This window comes from Ananas comosus, linkage group 9 (assembly GCF_001540865.1).
Source record: "Ananas comosus cultivar F153 linkage group 9, ASM154086v1, whole genome shotgun sequence".
Taxonomy (NCBI): Eukaryota; Viridiplantae; Streptophyta; class Magnoliopsida; order Poales; family Bromeliaceae; genus Ananas; species Ananas comosus.
In genome coordinates this window covers 12,400,995-12,420,763 of record NC_033629.1, presented here as the reverse complement: position 1 = coordinate 12,420,763, position 19,769 = coordinate 12,400,995, and the positions used below count along the sequence as shown (strand labels likewise).

Below are 19,769 nucleotides of genomic sequence, written 5' to 3'. Positions count from 1 at the left end.
CTTTTATATTATACTGTTATGATTTTTGAAGAGATATATTTATGATGACAAAATTGAAAATATAAACAGTTCTCTAACAGTAACAAACTAGAGGGGCATATTTAAAAACATTAGGACTTTTGTAGGGACAATACATGAAAGGAGAGAGAAAGAGAGAGAATTGAGCTCCTATGTTTTTAAAATACCAAGTAATTGGTGCTTGTAGTTTTGTAGTTCGGCTACTATACTTTTATGAGTATTGGCTCCCTTATACTCATAAGTACATTTTCGGCTCTTAGATTTATTCCACTGATCATTTTCATCCGTTAGATCATACTATTCAACCAACTACCTACTCAACCCTAAGGGAGGGACCACTATCATTTTAAGTGGGGACCACCATTATCCTAATCACACATCTCATCAATCAACGGTTAAAAATTTATGAGTACAAGGGGGTCTATACTCATAAGAGTATAGTAGCCCCAGCCTATATATATATATATATATATATATATATATATATATATATATAGTTGGACTAGGCTACTATTAGTAGCAAAATCTCATTGTTGCTATCAGTTTTTTAGCCTTTGGATCAACTCTTTTCATTATTTCTAACCATTTGATTAAATACTATAACCCAAGTGGGGACCACTCAACCCTAGGGGGACCACTCAACTCTAACCGACTAATATCATCCTGACCCTACAATTTTTCATCCAAGGGTTAAAAACTTGATAGCAAAATGAGCATTTTACTATTAATAGTATTCCAGCCTAATTATATATATATATATATATATATATATATATATATATGGCTACGTCTCCCGTGTTTTCGAAAGCACGGTGACCATCATGCTTATAAGTTATTTTCGATAATGTAACATCCGATTCAACGATCGGCTCCGCTAAGTATGATTTACGCTATAAGACTTTTTATAATTTTTTGATATCATTTATCAAATAATCAAGGGCCTCAAAAAATGACTATTTTAACGGCTAATGTGACACGTTTGTAAGTTCAACAATGTAGAAGAATCCAAATTATATGAAACTTTAATAAAAAAACTCTACTTAACATCAAGAGCAAGAATAATACTTTCGATTTGAAATTTAAATTTTTTATTACTATGTTTTTTGAGATTTTTAGTTTCAGCCATTTATTTTGAAGTTACTCGTTCACTACAAAAATAAAGTCAATTTAGACGTAGTTTCCACTATTGCAGTTGAGTCTCCTCGTGTAGTTGCAACTATAACATTTGAATTCAAATGCATTAAATAAACACTAAATTAGATCTATATGTATTTATAATTTTGGTGCAATTGCAATTATGTACAACCAAGCAACCCCTGTATCGTGCACGAATATTGGTACACAGCGCTATCTTAACATATAAATCTAACTAATTTAACTATTCAATCTTTTAAAATTTTAATTTATTTGATTTAACAATTTGATGATATTTTAGATATGAAATTTAAGTTAATAATTTTTTTTAATAAATTCATATATATAAAATATACTAACTATCTATAAAAATAAATAACGTATTCCAAATTTAAAGTTAAAAAATCATTAATTGATTCACATCAGAAAAACCTATACACATAAATATGCTTAATTTGTAATTACAATTCTCCTCGAAGTTTGCGAGGAATAAATAATCTCCTAGCTTTCAGTGCCCAAATGAAAATATATTTCATACAAACAAACACTGCGTTCACTAATTAAACGACACGACCATTAATTAATTACTCAATTAAGTGCATCAAATTCAAAGTATCGAGAGAAGGAGCGAGAAAAAAAGGGGTATAATTTTTTATTTTTCGAGATCGATTGACGTCACCAATGTCCCGCTCTTCTCACTAGTCCGATCCAATTTTCTATATTTTCGTTTCAGCTAAAAATATAAATAATTAGATTTTAAATTTAAAATCTCGAATAAATTATACAAATAATATGAATTTTTTATACTATTATAATACTGGAGAAGTGAAGAAGCTTTAAATTATTTACATTTTTAGGCATTCTAATTTATTTAGTATTAATTTCGGCTTCGAAAAAAAAAAAAAAAAACTGTGCGTGTGTATAAAAATAAATAAATAAATAAATAAATAGGGAAAATAGGAAAAGTAGAGGGGGGATTGAGAGGGAGAGATTCAGAGGAGACAAACATTCCGGGATCTGCTGCCACTTGCACGTGGAAGAGGAAGATCCACGACAACATGTTTGCGGGGTTGGTGGGTCCCACTTGCCCCTTGTCGTACACGTGGCTTCGTGCTGCTGAGCTGGCCACGTGCGCTCGCTCGCTCGCTCGTGCGCGCGTCTCGAAAAGTGGGGAAAAAAAAAAAAGAAAAAAAAAACTCCGGTTGGTGTCGGCGACGGCACCGCTCGCGTTTGCCGACTTTAGAAACGCTGCGTCGCTGTGCGGGATGTGATTAATTGTGGCTGCCACGTTTCGGATTCTGATTGGTCGGGGTGTTAGCGGGCCGGATCGAGCTGGGCCATTGAAGATGCCACGTGGTGGAGAATGATTGGTTGGGCTGTACCGGGCCGGACCTAGTTAGATCCTGTTGGGCCCAAGGAGTTGGGCTGCTCGGAAGGTGACGAGCCCAGCACCTATCTGCCACGTGTAGTAAAGTGATTGGCCGGGGACGTGATGGGCTCCATCCTATTATGATTGGCCACGTGTTAAAGAATTATTGGTCAGAGAGTTCGATGGGCCGGACCGTGTTAGTCCGTGTTGGGCGTGAACGAGGTGATGGGCCCACGAGCTAGCTGAGGGGCCGAGCAATTATCTGCCACGTGTATGAAGATGATTGGCCCGGATGGTGTTGGGCCAAAACAAAAGTTTGGGCTCCCTTTGTCCTCGCTTCTACTAGGCCAGCCCAAACCTGGCCCGCGAATTTATGAACTGCCACGTGTTGGAGAACGATTGGTAAGGTTTTATGTTAAAAAAATTTATGCAAAAAAATAGCGTTTTACCTTTTTGAATATTTAATCGGTGAAATAAAATATGTAAAAATAAGTGTTTTTTATATAAAATATTTTTCTGAAAAATAATTTTTAATGTTTTTTGGAAGGAAAAATCTACCTAGACACCCCTGGGTGGGTATATATCTTACAATCTAAAGATCCAACCGTTGAGATTGACTGTCCACTAAAAGAAAAACTTCAAATACCCCATGTGGTTTCATACTTTCTCACTTTAGTATCACGTGGTTTAAAGTATATCAAGTTAGTCCTTGTGGTTTCATATTTTTTCACTTTAGTATCATGTGGTTTAAAGTGTATCAAGTTAGTACCTTGTGGTTTCACTTTCTTTTTTTATTATCTATTTCACTAATTGTTTTCGTTAAATCAGTGACAAAGTTAAAACTAAAGGTACTAAAGTGAATATTCGATAAACCTAGATAGGGTATCTGAAGTTTTTTATATATAATTTAACGAAATATTAACGGAGGAAAAAAAAATAGTCACAAAGTTAAAACTAAAAAGTGCTGAAGTAAATATTAGATAAATCTAAATAGAGTATCTGAAGTTTTTTTGTATATAATTTAATGAAATATTAACAGAGCCGACGAAAAGAGAAAAATGAAATCACATAGTACTAACTTGATACAAATTAAACCATAGGGTACTAAAGTAAAAAAGTACGAAGTTACATGGACTAACTTGGTACACTTTAAACCATAGAATATTAAAGTTAGAAAATATGAAAACAGATGGGATATTTGAAGTTTCCAAGTGTGCTGTGAGGGCATTTTCGTCCAAACAGTTCTCCACACCTCTCACCGAACACCATCATCCGATCCAACGGTCTATCTTCATCTAATCTACATCACTATTCAAATCTAACCGTCCGATTATAATGTCCGTTTTTCTCGTCCGTAGTATCCGTTCTCGCCCGTTGCCATCGCTCGGATCAGCCTCTGCTTCAGGGAACAGCAGAAGCAGCAGCGTAGAGCTTTCTTCGTTACTTCCAATGGCAGGTTCGGCCCCGCTACCCCCAAATCCCTCTTATTTTTCTCCAGCTGATCAATTCATCGAACGTCGCGGTGTTGATTTCTCCGATCGTGTATACTTGATTAGATCGAAGGTTTTTTTTTTTTTTTTTTTTTTTTTTTTTTCTTTTGAGGTGATTAGTAGATGAGGAAGCGTAGTTATCATTGATTTGTTTGGAGTTGAAGCTGAGTAGAATTTGATTGGTTTCGGTTCCGAAGAGTTTGATTTAGTTCGATTAGGAATGAGTAATTGAGGCTAAATCGTAAGAAAGGCGAAAAATAACTATTTTAGGAAGAGGATTTTTTTTTAGCTAGAAATGTACTATAACTAGAGACAAATGAATTCTCGCCATATCCGATCTCAATCAATGGGATTTGACTGTGTTATCCGGAATCTGATCAAATACTATTAATTAACGATTCCAAACAATGTATTTGAGAGAATTGGAGTTCCATTTAGTGAGAATTCTAGGATTTGAATCTAGATAGACAGTAAGAACCATCTTTTGGTGCAAATTCTGTTACTTTTGTGCTGAAATATGATGCTGCCATAAGCATACACGGAGATGACAAATAAAGGCGAACACTTTGATTGTGATTCAACTTTGTTACTTGAATGGCTTCCTTCGAAATGCCGATGTCGGCATTCTTAATTTAGCTGGAGCAGTGCTTGTCCTCTATTCTTTTTATAGATAGATTGTTGCTGCTCATTGTACTAAACAATGGCTATTGCCTGAATAGTTTCTCTGCCTTTCTAGAGCTTCTTGAGGTTTCTTTCGTACTATGGCAAGTATATCTATGTAAGATTTAACCACAGGGATTTGATTGAATATTACTCTGTAGTGAACAACTTTTTCGTCTTCTTTTTTCATTCATGGTTGTGTGATCTGATGACCATGTAAGGCATGGGGGGCCCTGTCTTTGTTCCATGTGGCTCAGAAGAAGCATTTGATTCTTCCCTAGTGGCGGACCGTGATGCTTAACTCTTTAACATACCTTTCCTTGCTAGCTTCACTTGATAAAACATCCTTCTTAAGTTTGTTTGAGCCCTTTAACATACCTGACCTTATCCACATGCAGATCTCAAAAGCAATATAATGTGTATAAAGTGAAATTACAGCCTCCTGGTTCCTCAAAACTATTGCAGCTTAATCCGACTCAACAATGTCGTTGAATTGCTATTATTATATATTGGTTGAAATAGCAACTATTATCATGTTGAATATTCTAGCTAAGAGAAGACGATAAATCTGATAGATTTGGCAATTTGTGCAGCAATATCAGGGAAGACTATTCAAAATGTATTTTTGGCACACCGTTGCCAGCGGCCTAGGCAAAACACAAGAAATCCCAGTGAATTTTGTGCCCTCAATGTCAGCAATATGCATCCCCTTCAGGGGAGGAGGATAGCATGGACTGACATGTCAACCATGCAGTCACATATCTTAGCACCACAATGGACTAATTTGGGGAACCGAACAAGTATCTCCTGCAATGGTGTGTTCTAGACTCATATAAAGGTTGTTTTCGAGTGTATGTAAGGTTGCTCTTTGCTTTAGAACCTCGACCAATGTCATTATGTATGTTTGGCTTTTTGTTGTAATTTTGTTTTTTAATGTTTCTTATGATCCTTTTTCATTTCTATTGTCAATTAAGGCCAGGTCTGCCTTGCGTTAATGCACATTTTACATACATTGAAATGCTTTCTTCCTTTTTATTTATTCACTTTATACTTCTTGTATTGCTTTAATGATACAAGTAGTATGCATAGTTTATTTTTTTTGTTTCCTTGCAGCTACGCAATGTGGAAATGTTGTCTCATCCTTTGAGAAAGTTGACTTTCTCAAGCTCCAAAATGGAAGGTAAATCTTGAATTCAGGTTCCAGCAGTTGCTAATTTATGCCCTTCTTTTTTTACATATTTTTGAAGTTGTTGTCTGTGCTTTGTTTGCTATTCCTTTTTTTTTTCCTGAGATTTTGGAAAGTAACCGTTGTTTCATTGCCAATAGAGTAGTGTTCAGAATTTTATTGTGCTTATACAAAGCAAGCACCTCAATTTTGTAATATCGGTAATTCCTATGGTTTAGTTATCAGATTTTAATTATATGTTGCCGACTAGCTATACATCTATAATTGATGTTAGTGTTTGGACCATTCAAGCATCGTATCTTGTCCTCCTCCTCTAAGTCAGCAGATGATTTTACAGAGCTACTGAGCATTTAGGAATCTTCTATCTGTGTTGACAGCGATATTCGTGGTGTTGCTGTTGCTGGTGTTGAAGGGGAGCCTGTTACTCTTACCGAACCTGTTAGTGAAGCTATAGCTGCTGCCTTTGCTGCATGGGTACTTGAGAAAAAGAAACCAGATGGTTCGAAGCGCCTAAGAATCTCAATAGGTCATGATTCACGGATATCTGCGCAGAAATTACAGGTGGCCTTATATTCTTGTCTTTTTGTTTCCAAAGCATGTTTTCTGTGTGAATTATTGTTTAGAAATCACTATCTTTTATTTATTTGCTGTTGAAACTCTTCTTGCAAGTTGAGTCTTGAAGAATTTGGTTGCTACTAAGGTCAATTTGAATTTTAGGTCTATTTCATGTGCTTACTATCTCTTTTTCTCCTCACATCTTGTAGAATGATTTTCTTTTCTGGTTGTATGCAACTTTGTTGTGGTTATAGAAATCGTACATCTGTTAGACTTTAGTAATATTAGTTGTAGACTAGAATTGTAGGTGGTCGACAACAACTTTTGTTCTGTAGATTGATATGAATGACTATAATAAGCTGCATTTGATACTTTCTTTTCGTGTTCTACTGCCACCATTTGGTACTTATTTGTTGTGCTAATACAGTAGTCTTTCTATTCTTTATTGCTTATCACAGAAATTTCTGATTTTAGCTGCTCGCTCCTACGTAGTTTCTGTTTTCAGGGAACTGTTTGTGTGTTTCTTGACTGTGAGAGACCTTTCCCTACACTATTAAAGTCTTTTTTTTTTTAACTACTGATTTCAGCACAAAACCATTTCGTAGTCACCTACATAGAATGACTACATGCCAACGGCAGGATTGAGTCTATGTGATCAGAAACTTGCAATTGGAACTAATTATGTATGATAAGAATGCTTGAACTCTTTGGTTATTTTTCTCATTTTTTAGTTTTATGATAAATTGTGTTTGTTAGTTTCTTTTACAGCAGCAATCTATCTAATACTCTGGTGAATTGATGTGCAATTTATTATGCATATTATTTCTGAATTATCATTTATTTTAGGGCTTCCTTGCATTGTTCAGGAGAAATCTGATGTTTCAGGATGTAGATGTATCAGTATTTTCACATAAACTATTCTAATCATTTATCTATTGACCATTCATCTTTCAGGATGCAGTTTCTCGTGGTATTGCCGATGCAGGGGTTGATGTCATCCAGTATGGGTGAGTTGGTTGTTTGTCTCTCCTTTAATTACTCCTCCTATAGATCCTTTTCTTTCGTACATGAGAGGGCACAACTCTTAAGTTGGTGTGGCTAATATAGTTACAACTTTGAGGGCTAATTGCAAATTTAGTCCCTAAAATTGAATCCTCGTTTCAGTTTCATCCCTGTAGTTTCAATTTTAACAATGTAGACCTTAAAGCTTGTGTTGCTAAAATGTCACAATTAAGTTTTTCTCCACTTTTGCATCATCATTAGGCTTTGCTTTGTTTGAACCAAAACTTTGGGGATGACATTGAGATCGCTGTCAAAGATATGGGACTAAAACTTTATGGAGGGATATGAAATTGGAATGGAACTTTGGTGTTTTAAGACTAAATCCGTAATTAATCCTAACTGAAATTACAAAAGTCCACAGCATTTTACAACACTATTAGGATACAAGTACTTGAGCTTATAATACTAGAATTTTGACGGTTTTGCTTCTAATGAAATAGATGCTTTTGTGACCATTTGACATGTGATTTTTTATACGCAGATTGGCATCAACACCAGCAATGTTCAATAGCACACTTACAGTAGATGAGAACTTTCTTTGTCCAGTTGATGGATCCGTAATGATAACAGGTATAGCTTAAATACAATTAGATTGTCTGTACTTGTCCTCCTTGGAATATTATACACTCGAAGGCTTCATTTTATGAACTTCGTGATTGTTGGACCTAAATTGAACCGAAATTTATTGCTGTGATCAGTGTTACACTCAAAGGGGTGTTAACATCCAGCTGTCGGCATGCTGAGTTGAACTCCAGATGCTCAATGTTTTAATTTGCATACATTCAACTTGATGATTGAATGAATATTGATTTGACCTGGCTCCCAGACTGAATTGCAGAACAGCATCAATCTCAATTGAGTTGGGTTGCATTTAAACCAATCCAACACTACGCAAGCTGAGCAACCAAAAAAAATGGAATTCTTTGTATTGGATTCTTTTTTGATTTTGGGCCCTTATAGAATTGATCCAACCTTGTCTTGAAGTATGAAGGACCTGGAAAAAAAAGATGAAAAAGAAAGACGATCAATCCAGTCTACTTTGCTCGATCGAATTGTGGGACTTTTACACATTGCGATGAAGCCATATTCATCAAAGTGTCTAGGGATATGTAACTTTAGAGGTTTCTGTAGGAAGCTTAGTTTACCTCATTACAATTTCAGTCAGGTGTGTACCTTTAGATGTGCTTGAATAATCTCCAATTGTTGGATTTGTTATATGGATTTACAGACACATTAACGATTTGGACCATTTAGGTTGTTCTATTTTATGCTCCTACAATAATTAGTGCATATGTTTTACTTACAAAAGCGTTTTAGCACAAGGGACTTGTCACTTTTGGTAATGGATATTTACTTCTCATCTTATTACAAGAACCTTATGCATTCTATACCAACTTCATTTATGTGACATACTTATCATGTCTACAGCCAGCCATCTTCCCTATAATCGCAATGGCTTCAAGTTTTTCACTAATGACGGTGGACTAGGTAAAGCTGATATCAAAAACATCCTCGATCGCGCATCAAAAATATATGAATCATTCTCCGATGCTAGTCTAAAGGCATCAGAACAAGCTGCTGATGCAGCTGTAAAAAAGGTGGATTACATGGCAGTCTACACTTCTGATCTTGTAGCTGCAGTTCGTAAAGCCGCTGGAAACATAGGTAAAATATTTCTTTCAACCCATTTGACCTGGTTAACTTTATATTATAGATTCACTAGAGTTTTACCGCAACTAACGCACCCAACCCCAGCCACACCCCCCCCACCCCACCCAACTTCTCTCTCTCTCTCTCTCTCTCACACACACACACACACACACACACACACACACACACAGAGTGAAGCATTGGGTACTATAGAGATGCTTTGTGCATCTTTTAACAGATTGCCTTTATGCATTTTTTAACTGTGCTGTTAAATATTGGAACCTATCTTCAGTGCTTGCCATTATGCCATACACTTACGTTGTAACTGATTTTCTTATCTCATTCTGCTTCAGAGAAGCCACTGGAGGGATTTCACATAGTCGTCGATGCAGGAAATGGAGCTGGTGGATTCTTTGCGGTAACTTTCTTCTTTCTACTTAGATATGACAGGAAACTGTATTGTTGAATTCTTTGTTCATCAAAGGCTTCACTAATAAATTTGTTCATAGTCCATATATGAGAAATATGATTCTGCTAATTTTCAGTTTTGAGTTCTTATAGTAGCATTTTCATCAGGGAAAGGTACTCGACCCTTTAGGTGCAGTTACCACTGGGAGCCAATTCTTGGAGCCAGATGGTAATGTGCTAATTATTAGCTATTTACAACTAATTCGAAAGCAATAGTTGCTTTTACCTGGTTTCTTATATTCGTCACATTCTGATTATTAGGTATGTTTCCAAATCACATTCCTAACCCTGAAGATAAAACTGCAATGAAAGCAATAACACAGGCAGTGCTTGAGAATAAGGCGGATTTAGGTATCATATTTGATACCGATGTTGACAGGTACTGGTAATTACACATTACTTTTCTAATGCATTGAAAATTGCCAAGTATCTTGAATTTTGCTTTATTTCGTACTTCTTGACAGATCTGCTGCTGTCGATTCAAGTGGTCGTGAGTTCAATCGAAACCGATTAATTGCTTTATTGTCTGCTATAGTTCTTGAGGAGGTGAGAGTTATTACAACTTCTCTGTTTGCTTTGTATTGTTTTAACACATTGGCTTTTAATTTTTCTTCCTTTGCTCTCCTAAGCATCCAGGAACAACTATTGTCACCGACAGTGTGACTTCAGATGGTCTCACTACATTTATTGAAAAGAAACTAGGTACATTGAAGGCTGGGTTTAGAGTTTGCAATTGATGGGATGTATGATAATTGGACTGACAACTCTCTATTATGTTGAAGGTGGGAAACATCACCGGTTCAAAAGGGGCTACAAAAATGTCATTGATGAAGCAATTCGCCTGGTGAGATTTAATTTAATGGGCAAGTCAACAAGAAATTTGTTTTGGGCCGATGAAAGATCTTTTGCTACTAAACTGAAACTCTTGACTAGTTAAAATTGCAGGTTAGATAGGATTAGGTCGTCGTTTTTTGTTTTCGCAGTTTCAATTTCATTCTGTGTTTCAATTTTTACAATTTATCTTTTGTTTTCGCAGTTTCAATTTCATTCTGTGTTTCAATTTTAACAATTTATCCCTAGTCCTCTGTAACAGTAAGTCTTCCCGTTAGTTTACTATCTGAAAAAAGGCACCACTTCAAATGAACTCTAATTATGTAAACTAAAATCGGTTTCAAACTTTTAAGGATTAAATTTGTCATTCAATCAGATTTCCTGAACTTAGCTATTGCATGGCTATCTGCTAAATACAATTGCTCTCAGCTATTTCTGTTAGTACTTTACCACAATTATATTCCATCATATTATTGCTGCGATCAGTTTATTAAATATTTGATATAATGGCAGAATACTGTCGGTGAGGAGTCACATTTGGCTATTGAAACCAGCGGCCATGGAGCATTGAAAGAAAATCACTGGCTTGATGATGGAGCATACCTTATGGTGGGTATTTACAATTTTTACTTGCAGAATATTTTAGCATAAGCTTGATTATGCGCAGTGTATGTTAAAAATCCTAGTTAATAATAAAAAATGTACAAGGAATAGTACTCTCGTTGCAATCTACATGCAAACTGTATGTCCAAGGATATATTGTTGGTAGAACCCAACAATTTTAAAGATCAGACTCAATGATTCTGCCAAGTTCCAAAGGTGACTCTAATTCTCCTGTGACTTAATACTATTTTGTGTTTCTGCAGGTCAAGGTTTTAAATAAACTTGCCTCCGCCCGAGCTTCAAATTCAAAAGTTGGTAGCCAAGTTTTGACTGATTTGGTAGAGGGCCTAGAAGAAGCCGCTGTGTCAGTGGAAGTGAGGTTGAAAATTGATCAGAATCATTCAGACCTTAAAGGAGGGTATGCCACCTTAAAACTAATAATCCACTCACACTTTCTTGTCAACTAGGAAATAATCTCTAGACTATATTCGTTACGTTGTCTATTCTGTAGCAGTTGAGGAATTCGACCTTTACATCTTTTGACAAGCTGTTAATTGTCTTGCTTACATACCTCTTCAGTTTCTTGTGAAAAGAGACTCCAATGCAAGGATTTAAGTGCTGTGACACGAGGTCGTGCCGGAAACTTACTGGCACGGTACAGCACGGTGCATGCCGGGCCGTGCCGATCACAAAAAATATATGTGTGCCGACACGTAATGGCATAAAATATTTATTTTCTTTAGCAATAAAATATGCCAATTATTTATTATGTATTTTTATCAAATAATTTTAACTTCATTAAGAAAATTACTTACTAATTTCAAGAATAGAGGGTTTTGAGTTGTGCCATCGGCACGGGGGCTGTATCATGCCGATATCTTGCTGGCACGATACTGCACGGTGGATACGGTCCATACCGATGGACACTTTAATTTTTGCTCCAGTGCATATTTGACCTAGCTTCTAGAGCGACTACTCTATCTTGAAAAGTGATAGCTCCAATAGCACATTCTACTTGGTGGTTCTTGCAGGTCTTTCCGTGATTATGGCGAAGCAGTGCTAAAGCACTTGGAGAACAAAATCAGTTCAGATCCAATGTTCAAGAAAGCGCCGAAGAATTATGAAGGGGTATGTCTAGAATCTTACATTTTGTTATTGCCTAGAATTTGTACCTACTAAATTTGTGTGCTTTTCTGTTTGCTACTCATTAGAACTATCATAGATTTCTTACTCACCAGAATAACCACCCCTTCTAAATTTTACTCTTTGATTACTTGCACTTGAACACCGTTATCACTTGCCTTTTGCATCATCCCACTAGTTAACAACATGGCAGCCGAGCTAAGCTGTTGTATAGTATTTGTACCTTGTGGCCGTGGCTTCTTTTGAAAGCTAAACTGTGGGTTCCTGTCATAATAATACTTTGTAATTTTCGTATTGTTTCCTGAAACTTTCCAACTCACATTTTTATCCCATTAGTGTACAAATAAAGTGATAGATACAACCTCCTGGAGCGCTAACAGAGGAAACAAATAAATACTGGCCATCTAGATTGGTGTAGTCAAAAATTCCATTCTATAAAATGTCGTGCATTAATAGCACAATTGATATAAAATTATGTATTTGCTTTAAATTTCCGACGCAGTAATTAATATCTGTTATTATGTCAAAAATTAGTACTTCTAACATACTAAATACGCCGTTTTTGTGCGGTTGAAGACAATGATTCGACTTCACACTTTGTAACAGTGCTAGTTCTCTTATCTTTTTTTCATCTCGCTTTTATTTTATTTTATTTTTATTTTCGGGTGTGGAACAGTTATATGACCTTTCCATGCTACTCGTATACAGGTTAGAGTCTCAGGCTATGGTGGGTGGTTCCTGCTAAGGCTCTCCCTCCACGATCCCGTTCTTCCCCTCAACATCGAGGTCTCTCTCTCTCTCTCTCTCTCTCTCTCTCTCTGAAATCGCTATAACCCGTTCACGATGATTATATATTCAAACAGGCACCGAGCAATGAGGATGCCGTTAAGCTTGGGCTCGCTGTGCTCTCCGCTGTAAAAGAATTCCCGGCTTTGGACACCTCAGCACTCGACAAGTTCGTGCAGCAATAATAATTTTACCATCGACGCCATTTTATCAATCAAATAGCCGTGCCATCTATATTCCGCCGCTTACTTTAGATGTGCTAAATCACATCTTTTAGCTACAAGTTTTCATATATATATATCGGGAAATCCTCACACAGACTGCCAATGAGTGTCGATGACTAAGACTCGAAATATAATTACATCTCTTGTATTTTCTTGTTGGCGGAATGATTTGTAGTTGAGAATAAATTTGTAGCGAAGAAGCATAGGTGCTGTTGCTATAAAGAGTTGGTGTAAGTACTACTTATTGCTCGACGCGGTGAAATGAGCATAAACAATAAACAACTTGTCGTCGCAGTTGATTCTGCTTAAACTTTGTTATTTTTAGCTGAGGAAATCCAAGTGGTGGAATGGTTTTTTTGCGAGTGATAATAGCTTATAATTGTTTTTTTTTTTTTTTTTTTGTTTTACTTTTAGTGGTTTTAAGTTAACCTGAAGGGTTTTTTTCCTTTTTTTTTGTTTAAATGTTATATATGTAGACATTTCATTGTATCTTTTGACGATTTCAACCATTCAAATTTTACATGTTTTACTTAATTAGCTGATTTATCATAAACAACTTAAAAAGGTGAATGTATTAACCGATTTTCGATGAGCATTTCGTACTCGTCATCGTAGGTACACCGAAAAAGATATTCACGCATCCAAAATTGTTCTAAAACTTCTCCTCGTTCCCTGCAACTTTTTCAACCAAAAATCACGAGTTTTGCGATAACTGTTTTCATACTTCATCCAAAAATATCAAATTCTAATACTAACAGCTACTTTTTTGAGCTCATGAACATATTACTACCATTTTAGTCAAACTTTTTATATTTTTATTTTTTATAATAACAAGATTGTAGTCAAAAACTTTTGAAAGGGAGAAAGTTGAATAAAGAGATCGCACAAATTAAGTAACAACCTCCTCATGTATCATGTTTTTTTTTTTTTTAATCCCCCTCATAATATTAAGCACCCCTATATTTAAGCCTAAAACATAGACACATTTTCTTTTTAAAAAAAACAAGTGATTAGAGGCTTAAACTATTAGGTTGAAGGACATGTCAAGGGAAGAAGATGGTGAAGAAAAGAGACAGCATCAATGCATAAAAAGATATGAAGTTATTTTGAAGCAGGTATTTGTGAAGCTCTTTCTCTCTGTCTCATTGACTCAAAATGAAATAAAAAATATATCATGTTACAAATCTCTAAAGTTTTTGGGAAAACTTCAAAACCACTTCTGTGTTTTCGCACTTTCTTACTTTAGTACCTGTAGTTTAAAGTTTATCACTTTCGTATCCTGTGATTTTATTTTTTTCCTTTTTGTTATCCGCTCCGCTAATTTTGTCCGTTAAATTAGTGACAAAGTTAAAGTTAAAGGGTATTAAAGTAAATATTTGATAAATTAACCGAGGGGCTGACGAAAAGAGAAAAATGAAATAACAGAGTACTAAATTGATACACTTTAAACCATAGGGTACTAAAATAAGAAAATGCGAAACCACAAGAGTGGTATTTGAAGTTTACCCAAATTTTTTTATAAATACTTGTGTACATCCAAACTTTTTTTGTTTTCTTCTTTCTTTTTTTTTTCTTTTAAAGTTGATCAAAAAAAAAAAGCACAATAATGAGCCAAGACATGCTTAATTACATCTAATCACATAAACCTGTTCATTCAAAATATTGGAATGTAGGAATAACTACAGAGTGTTTTTTTTTTTGAGAGAGATAGGTAGCACGCTACCTGCTTCGTTTATTTCATTTAGAAATAAACTTAGCTGGAAATGTGAATCAACTAGGATTCGAATCTGGGTCTCGGGTACCAACCACCAAGCTCTTTGCCACTTATTCTACAGAGTGTTATGAAATAAAAAAAATGATTAACCTTAAATTTTCATGTACATTTCAGTGTGATGAGCTAATTGAAATGGTTGATGCAAGAACAAGGCCACAAAAGAAGGGGGAACTACCAAGAGTGAGTTACATCTATTTCTTTACATTTTGTTTGATGTTATCTAATCATTTACCATTAAAAGTTTTGTTTTTTTATATGTATTTCCTTTTCTTTTTTCTTTTTTCTTTTTTCTTTTTAATTTTTCCTTTTTTCTTTTCCCTATCTTTGTAGAGCTTAAGAGAGGAACATGGCACTGCATCACAGCAAAAAACAATGGATGAACTGATGAAGAGCTTGTGGAGACTATAACAAGGTTCTTACAAGAGATTGATGCAACCACAGAGAGAATTAATGAATGCTAAAAACTCCTATTAATTAAGGGCCTTTATATTTTTTTCCATTAATTTTTTCCCATAATATGTTACAAATTCTCATATGAATAGTTTCATACCTAAGTTATGCGAGAATAAAATATTGATATATGCTGTTGGACTAAGTTAGAAAAGAAATTAAATAATCTTTGTTTAAAGACAAAATGAATTTAGTAATTTGAATTCCTTTGTAGTAAATAAAACTGAATTAATCATCTGTTAATAGCTAAATGGGCTATAATATTTTTTAAAAAAAAAATTAACTTAGTTGAACATAAAAATGTAATTCAAAAAAAAAGAAATTAAAAGAGGTGTCCAATAAAAAACGATATATATAATTATAGGGCTCTCCACACTTTTTGACTCTATCTAATAAAATATAGGATTAATTTCATACAAACCTCTACAAATATAGTGAATAATAAATATATCTCTACAAAGTTCAACTTTTATATGTTGTTCTTATAAAAGTCATGATTTTTTAAATATGTCCATAATATTAAAATTCGTTAGAAAATTTTAGTTAACCATAGGTTAAATACTTAATCCTGATTAGTTTTTGACATTTTTATCCGTTTATATTATATTGTTATGGCTTTTGGAGCGATATATTTGTGATAGCAAAATTAAAAATATAAACAGTTCTCTAACAGTAACAAACTATAGGGACATATTTAAAAATATCAGGGCTTTTGCAAAAACAATATATAAAAGTTGAATTTTGTAGAAATATATTTGTCATTCACTACATTTGCAGAGACTCGTATGAAATTGACCTTAAATCATAATACAATATATTTTCAAAAACATATAAAGGGTTAACTTTATAGAAATATATTTATCATTCATTATCTCTGAAGAGACTTGTATGAAATTAATTAAACTTAAAAATATGATACAAATATATTTTTTAAAACAATTATTTTTATATTTTATTCCTTTCGTAACCAATCACCAATCCCTCACAAAGCATTTTTTAAAGTCGATTCAAAAGTCCACTTCCCCAATAAGTGCTTTTCCCTTTCCCTTCTCCTTGTCAAATACTCTGCGTGATGTAGAGTTGTAACCATTAATGGGGCCACAAATGGACACTTATTCATAGTGGTGAAAATGATGGAATATGGTTTCCATTTTTGCTAAAATTATATTCGTTTTTGTAATTTCTTTTATATATATATATATATATATATATATATATATATATATATATATATATATATATATATATATATCGGATGCTAAATTTTTATTACTGTATTTGTTAAAAATAAATCCAGATTCAGAAATGACACGAATTTGTGTTTGGATATGAATATGAATATATCAATACAAATTAAAATTAGCACATATTAGACACATAAATATAATATAATTAAAGGTTCACACTCACGTTAAAATTTTGTACGTCTATATTTTATTGTATAAAATTTAATATTTAACGAATATATATATGTATACAATTTTAATATGAAACTCATAATACAAGACCGTTTTATTTCTCTGTAATACATACTAACATTCCTCCTATCTTCTAAAGATGAAAACAGTTGAATACGGTCAATTTTTTAAAAACCATACGCGCATCCTTAATTTTTTTTTTTTTTCATATACGAATTCCGATACGAGTATATATCACATATTAAATTTTCACATTTACATACGCATCATATTCAAACGGAGTTTATCCTGACCACTTTTCTCTTACTTCTTCACCATGCTTGATAGTGAAATTACCCCTTTTTTTTTCCCTTCTATGCTTTCACCAAATCAATCAATGATCATATTGTTGAATTAATTTGGTCATTATTTTCGCACTAAATTTGATAAGATTCAATGCATACTATTAAATTTTTGATCGCTGCTTGTAACTGAAATGAGTTTCTGGTCCCAAAAGTATGAGTGCAAAGCAATAAATATTGTGCTCGTGTCTGCGAGAAGGATGGAGAAAAGTGATTGATGATATTTTATTGTCCTGATCTAATTAGAGATGCAAATAAATTCGCGCCAGTAGAACTTTCGTCCTGATTGGTTCCAAATGGAATGATAAATAAGAATAAAAAAGAATATAGAAAAATATATCCATACCCAATCTACAAAAAAAAATAGAGAAAAAGATGAGAGACCTTTTTTTTTTAATCCATCAAAAATTAACTCCTGCCTTATTCTACTGCAAATAGAGCGGAGTGAAACATAAGATAAAAATTAATTCACCTCGAATCCGCCCTAATCCGACAAGGTTTACCTTCAGCCCCTGAATCTGCCCCATTTGTATCCCTAGATCTCATCGTATCTCGGTATTTTATTTTTATTTATTTATTTCTTTTTTATTGTATAGTAAGTATAAATATTGCTATTCTTAGTTTGACAAGTTCAATTTGCCCTTTATTAGGGTTTAGCTTAATACAAATAAACTTTTGCTCAATATTTAATGAAAAATACAATTTACTAGAATACCCTCCCATTCCTCCCAAAATATACCCTTTCATGTCTCCTTATTTCTAGAAACTCACAAATTTTTTTATGGTTAATCTTATCTAAACTATTAATTATTATAGGATTAGAAGATATAGATCTATTTTTTTTTTTTAAAAAAAAAGGAAAAATGGAGTTGTGGACCCCTCAATAAAAAACAACACAAAGCAACAAGCCATTGGGCTATTAATTAGAACACAAACATTAATTACAAAAAAGTAATTAAGGATTTATTTGTTAATATATTTGTTTTTTTTTTTTCAAACTATTTTAACCTCAAATTCTATGATAGATGAACTTTTCAAACTTCCCTATTGTTGATTTTTTTTAATGTTTAATTATTGTTAAATTATTGGTATTCCAGTAAGATACTAATTTAAGTAAAACTCTTTTTTTTAAAAAAAAAAAAAAACAACCCCAAACCAAAGACCCAAGATTAGTTGACCAAAAAACTAAATTAAAAATAAAAAAAAAATAAAACAAAGACCAAGACTCCATAAACAACAATTGACTAAATCCTCATAAATCAGCAAAAATAATTAACTTTTTATTTAAATATTATATTGTCCAAAAACCACAAAAAATTCATTAAAACAACATAATAATAAACTCTCCTCCCTCTATTACAAAATATAACCAAAAAATAAATTATATTATTATTATTTTTTTAATCTTGGAACCCGATTTTCGCCCAAATCGCGTTCCGGACCCGGTTCAGGTCCCGGCCCTTCAGGGTCCGGCCCAACCCTTCGCGAACCGAGCACGACGCGGGCCGGTTCCGCCAAACCCACACGTGCGGCGGGACCATCCCCGCGGTATCCTCACCCCTCTCCTCCTCCTTCTCCTCCTCCTCCGCCTCCGCCTCCGACCACTCCTTGCCCTTGTACTCGCCGCCGAGTATCTTCGACCAGTCCGGTATGTTCACCGGGAGCGAGCACGGCGCGGTGACCGGAGCCCCGGCCCTCTCCGGTTTTCTCCGACCGGGCCGGGCCCGATGCAGCGGATTGAGCCCCGGCTCGGCCGGCCCCGGCTCGACCGGGCTCCCCCAGATCTCCGACTCGTCGAACTCGTCCCCGCCCGGTCCAACCGGGCCGGCCGGTTCGCCACCGGGCGAGAAGAACCGGCTCGAGTGGATCGACACGGAGCGGCCCTGTCCTGACATTTTTTGCACGGAACCCCCCCTCTTTTCTTTTATTTATTTTAACTCTCTCACTACCAAGCTATGTAGAGAAATGTAAAGAGGATTTTTCTTTTTTTTTCTTTTTTTGAAAGTGTGAATGTGTAGGGGGTATTTATAGGAGGAGGGGAAGGGAGAGGAGAACGTTATGGATAAGAATCTTTATGAATTGACGATTGTGCCCTGGACAGCATTTTGTTTTCACAAGAATGCTACTCTATTTGAAAAAAAAAAAAAAAATATTTTACACTCCACCTATTCAATGAGTGAGACTCATTCACTAATCACTTGATCTATTAGATGAATGAGATATAAAATATATGTCCCGTTTAAAATGTATGAGTAGCATTACTTATATTATTTAAATTTAAATTTATTATATTATATATTAGCATTTATTATCTTATATGGCTCATAAAAATTGATCGGACATAGATTTTTATATAAACTCTTGCTCCATCGGAGTCGCAGATTATCTAATTCATGTGTCATAGACAAAAAAAAATATTTATTTTAATTAAAAAGTAATGCTGTGTAAAAATATAGGATAATCTAAGTAGTATTACCAAATGGGCATTATAATTAAGGCTCTGTTCGAAAGTATAAATATAATATCCGGTATATTTATTTGTGATATACTATTTAATAAATAAAGAATATAATCAAATATTTAGAACAAAATAATATATTCAATATT

At 34.4% G+C, this 19,769-nt stretch overlaps 2 protein-coding genes across 3 annotated transcripts; one reads left to right on the top strand and one right to left on the bottom strand.

Moving 5' to 3' along the window:
• Positions 3,857-13,548, top strand: LOC109715399 (phosphomannomutase/phosphoglucomutase). Of its 2 annotated transcripts, XM_020240375.1 has the most exons (18): positions 3,857-3,977; positions 5,265-5,486; positions 5,785-5,851; positions 6,235-6,418; positions 7,367-7,419; positions 7,956-8,044; positions 8,903-9,139; positions 9,478-9,542; positions 9,701-9,761; positions 9,854-9,971; positions 10,057-10,138; positions 10,222-10,294; positions 10,375-10,436; positions 10,937-11,032; positions 11,290-11,444; positions 12,058-12,154; positions 12,878-12,955; positions 13,033-13,548. In XM_020240375.1, exons 1-18 carry the CDS (start codon positions 3,857-3,859, stop codon positions 13,138-13,140), a joined length of 1,968 nt encoding a protein of 655 aa, XP_020095964.1. In that variant the 3' UTR covers positions 13,141-13,548. The 2 variants fall into 2 exon arrangements, with proteins under 2 accessions (XP_020095964.1, XP_020095965.1); XM_020240376.1 differs by lacking the exon at positions 5,265-5,486.
• LOC109715519 lies at positions 18,462-19,156 on the bottom strand. The gene has a single exon (XM_020240570.1). The coding sequence runs from the start codon at positions 19,055-19,057 to the stop codon at positions 18,563-18,565; it is 495 nt and encodes a 164-aa protein (XP_020096159.1). The 5' UTR covers positions 19,058-19,156; the 3' UTR covers positions 18,462-18,562.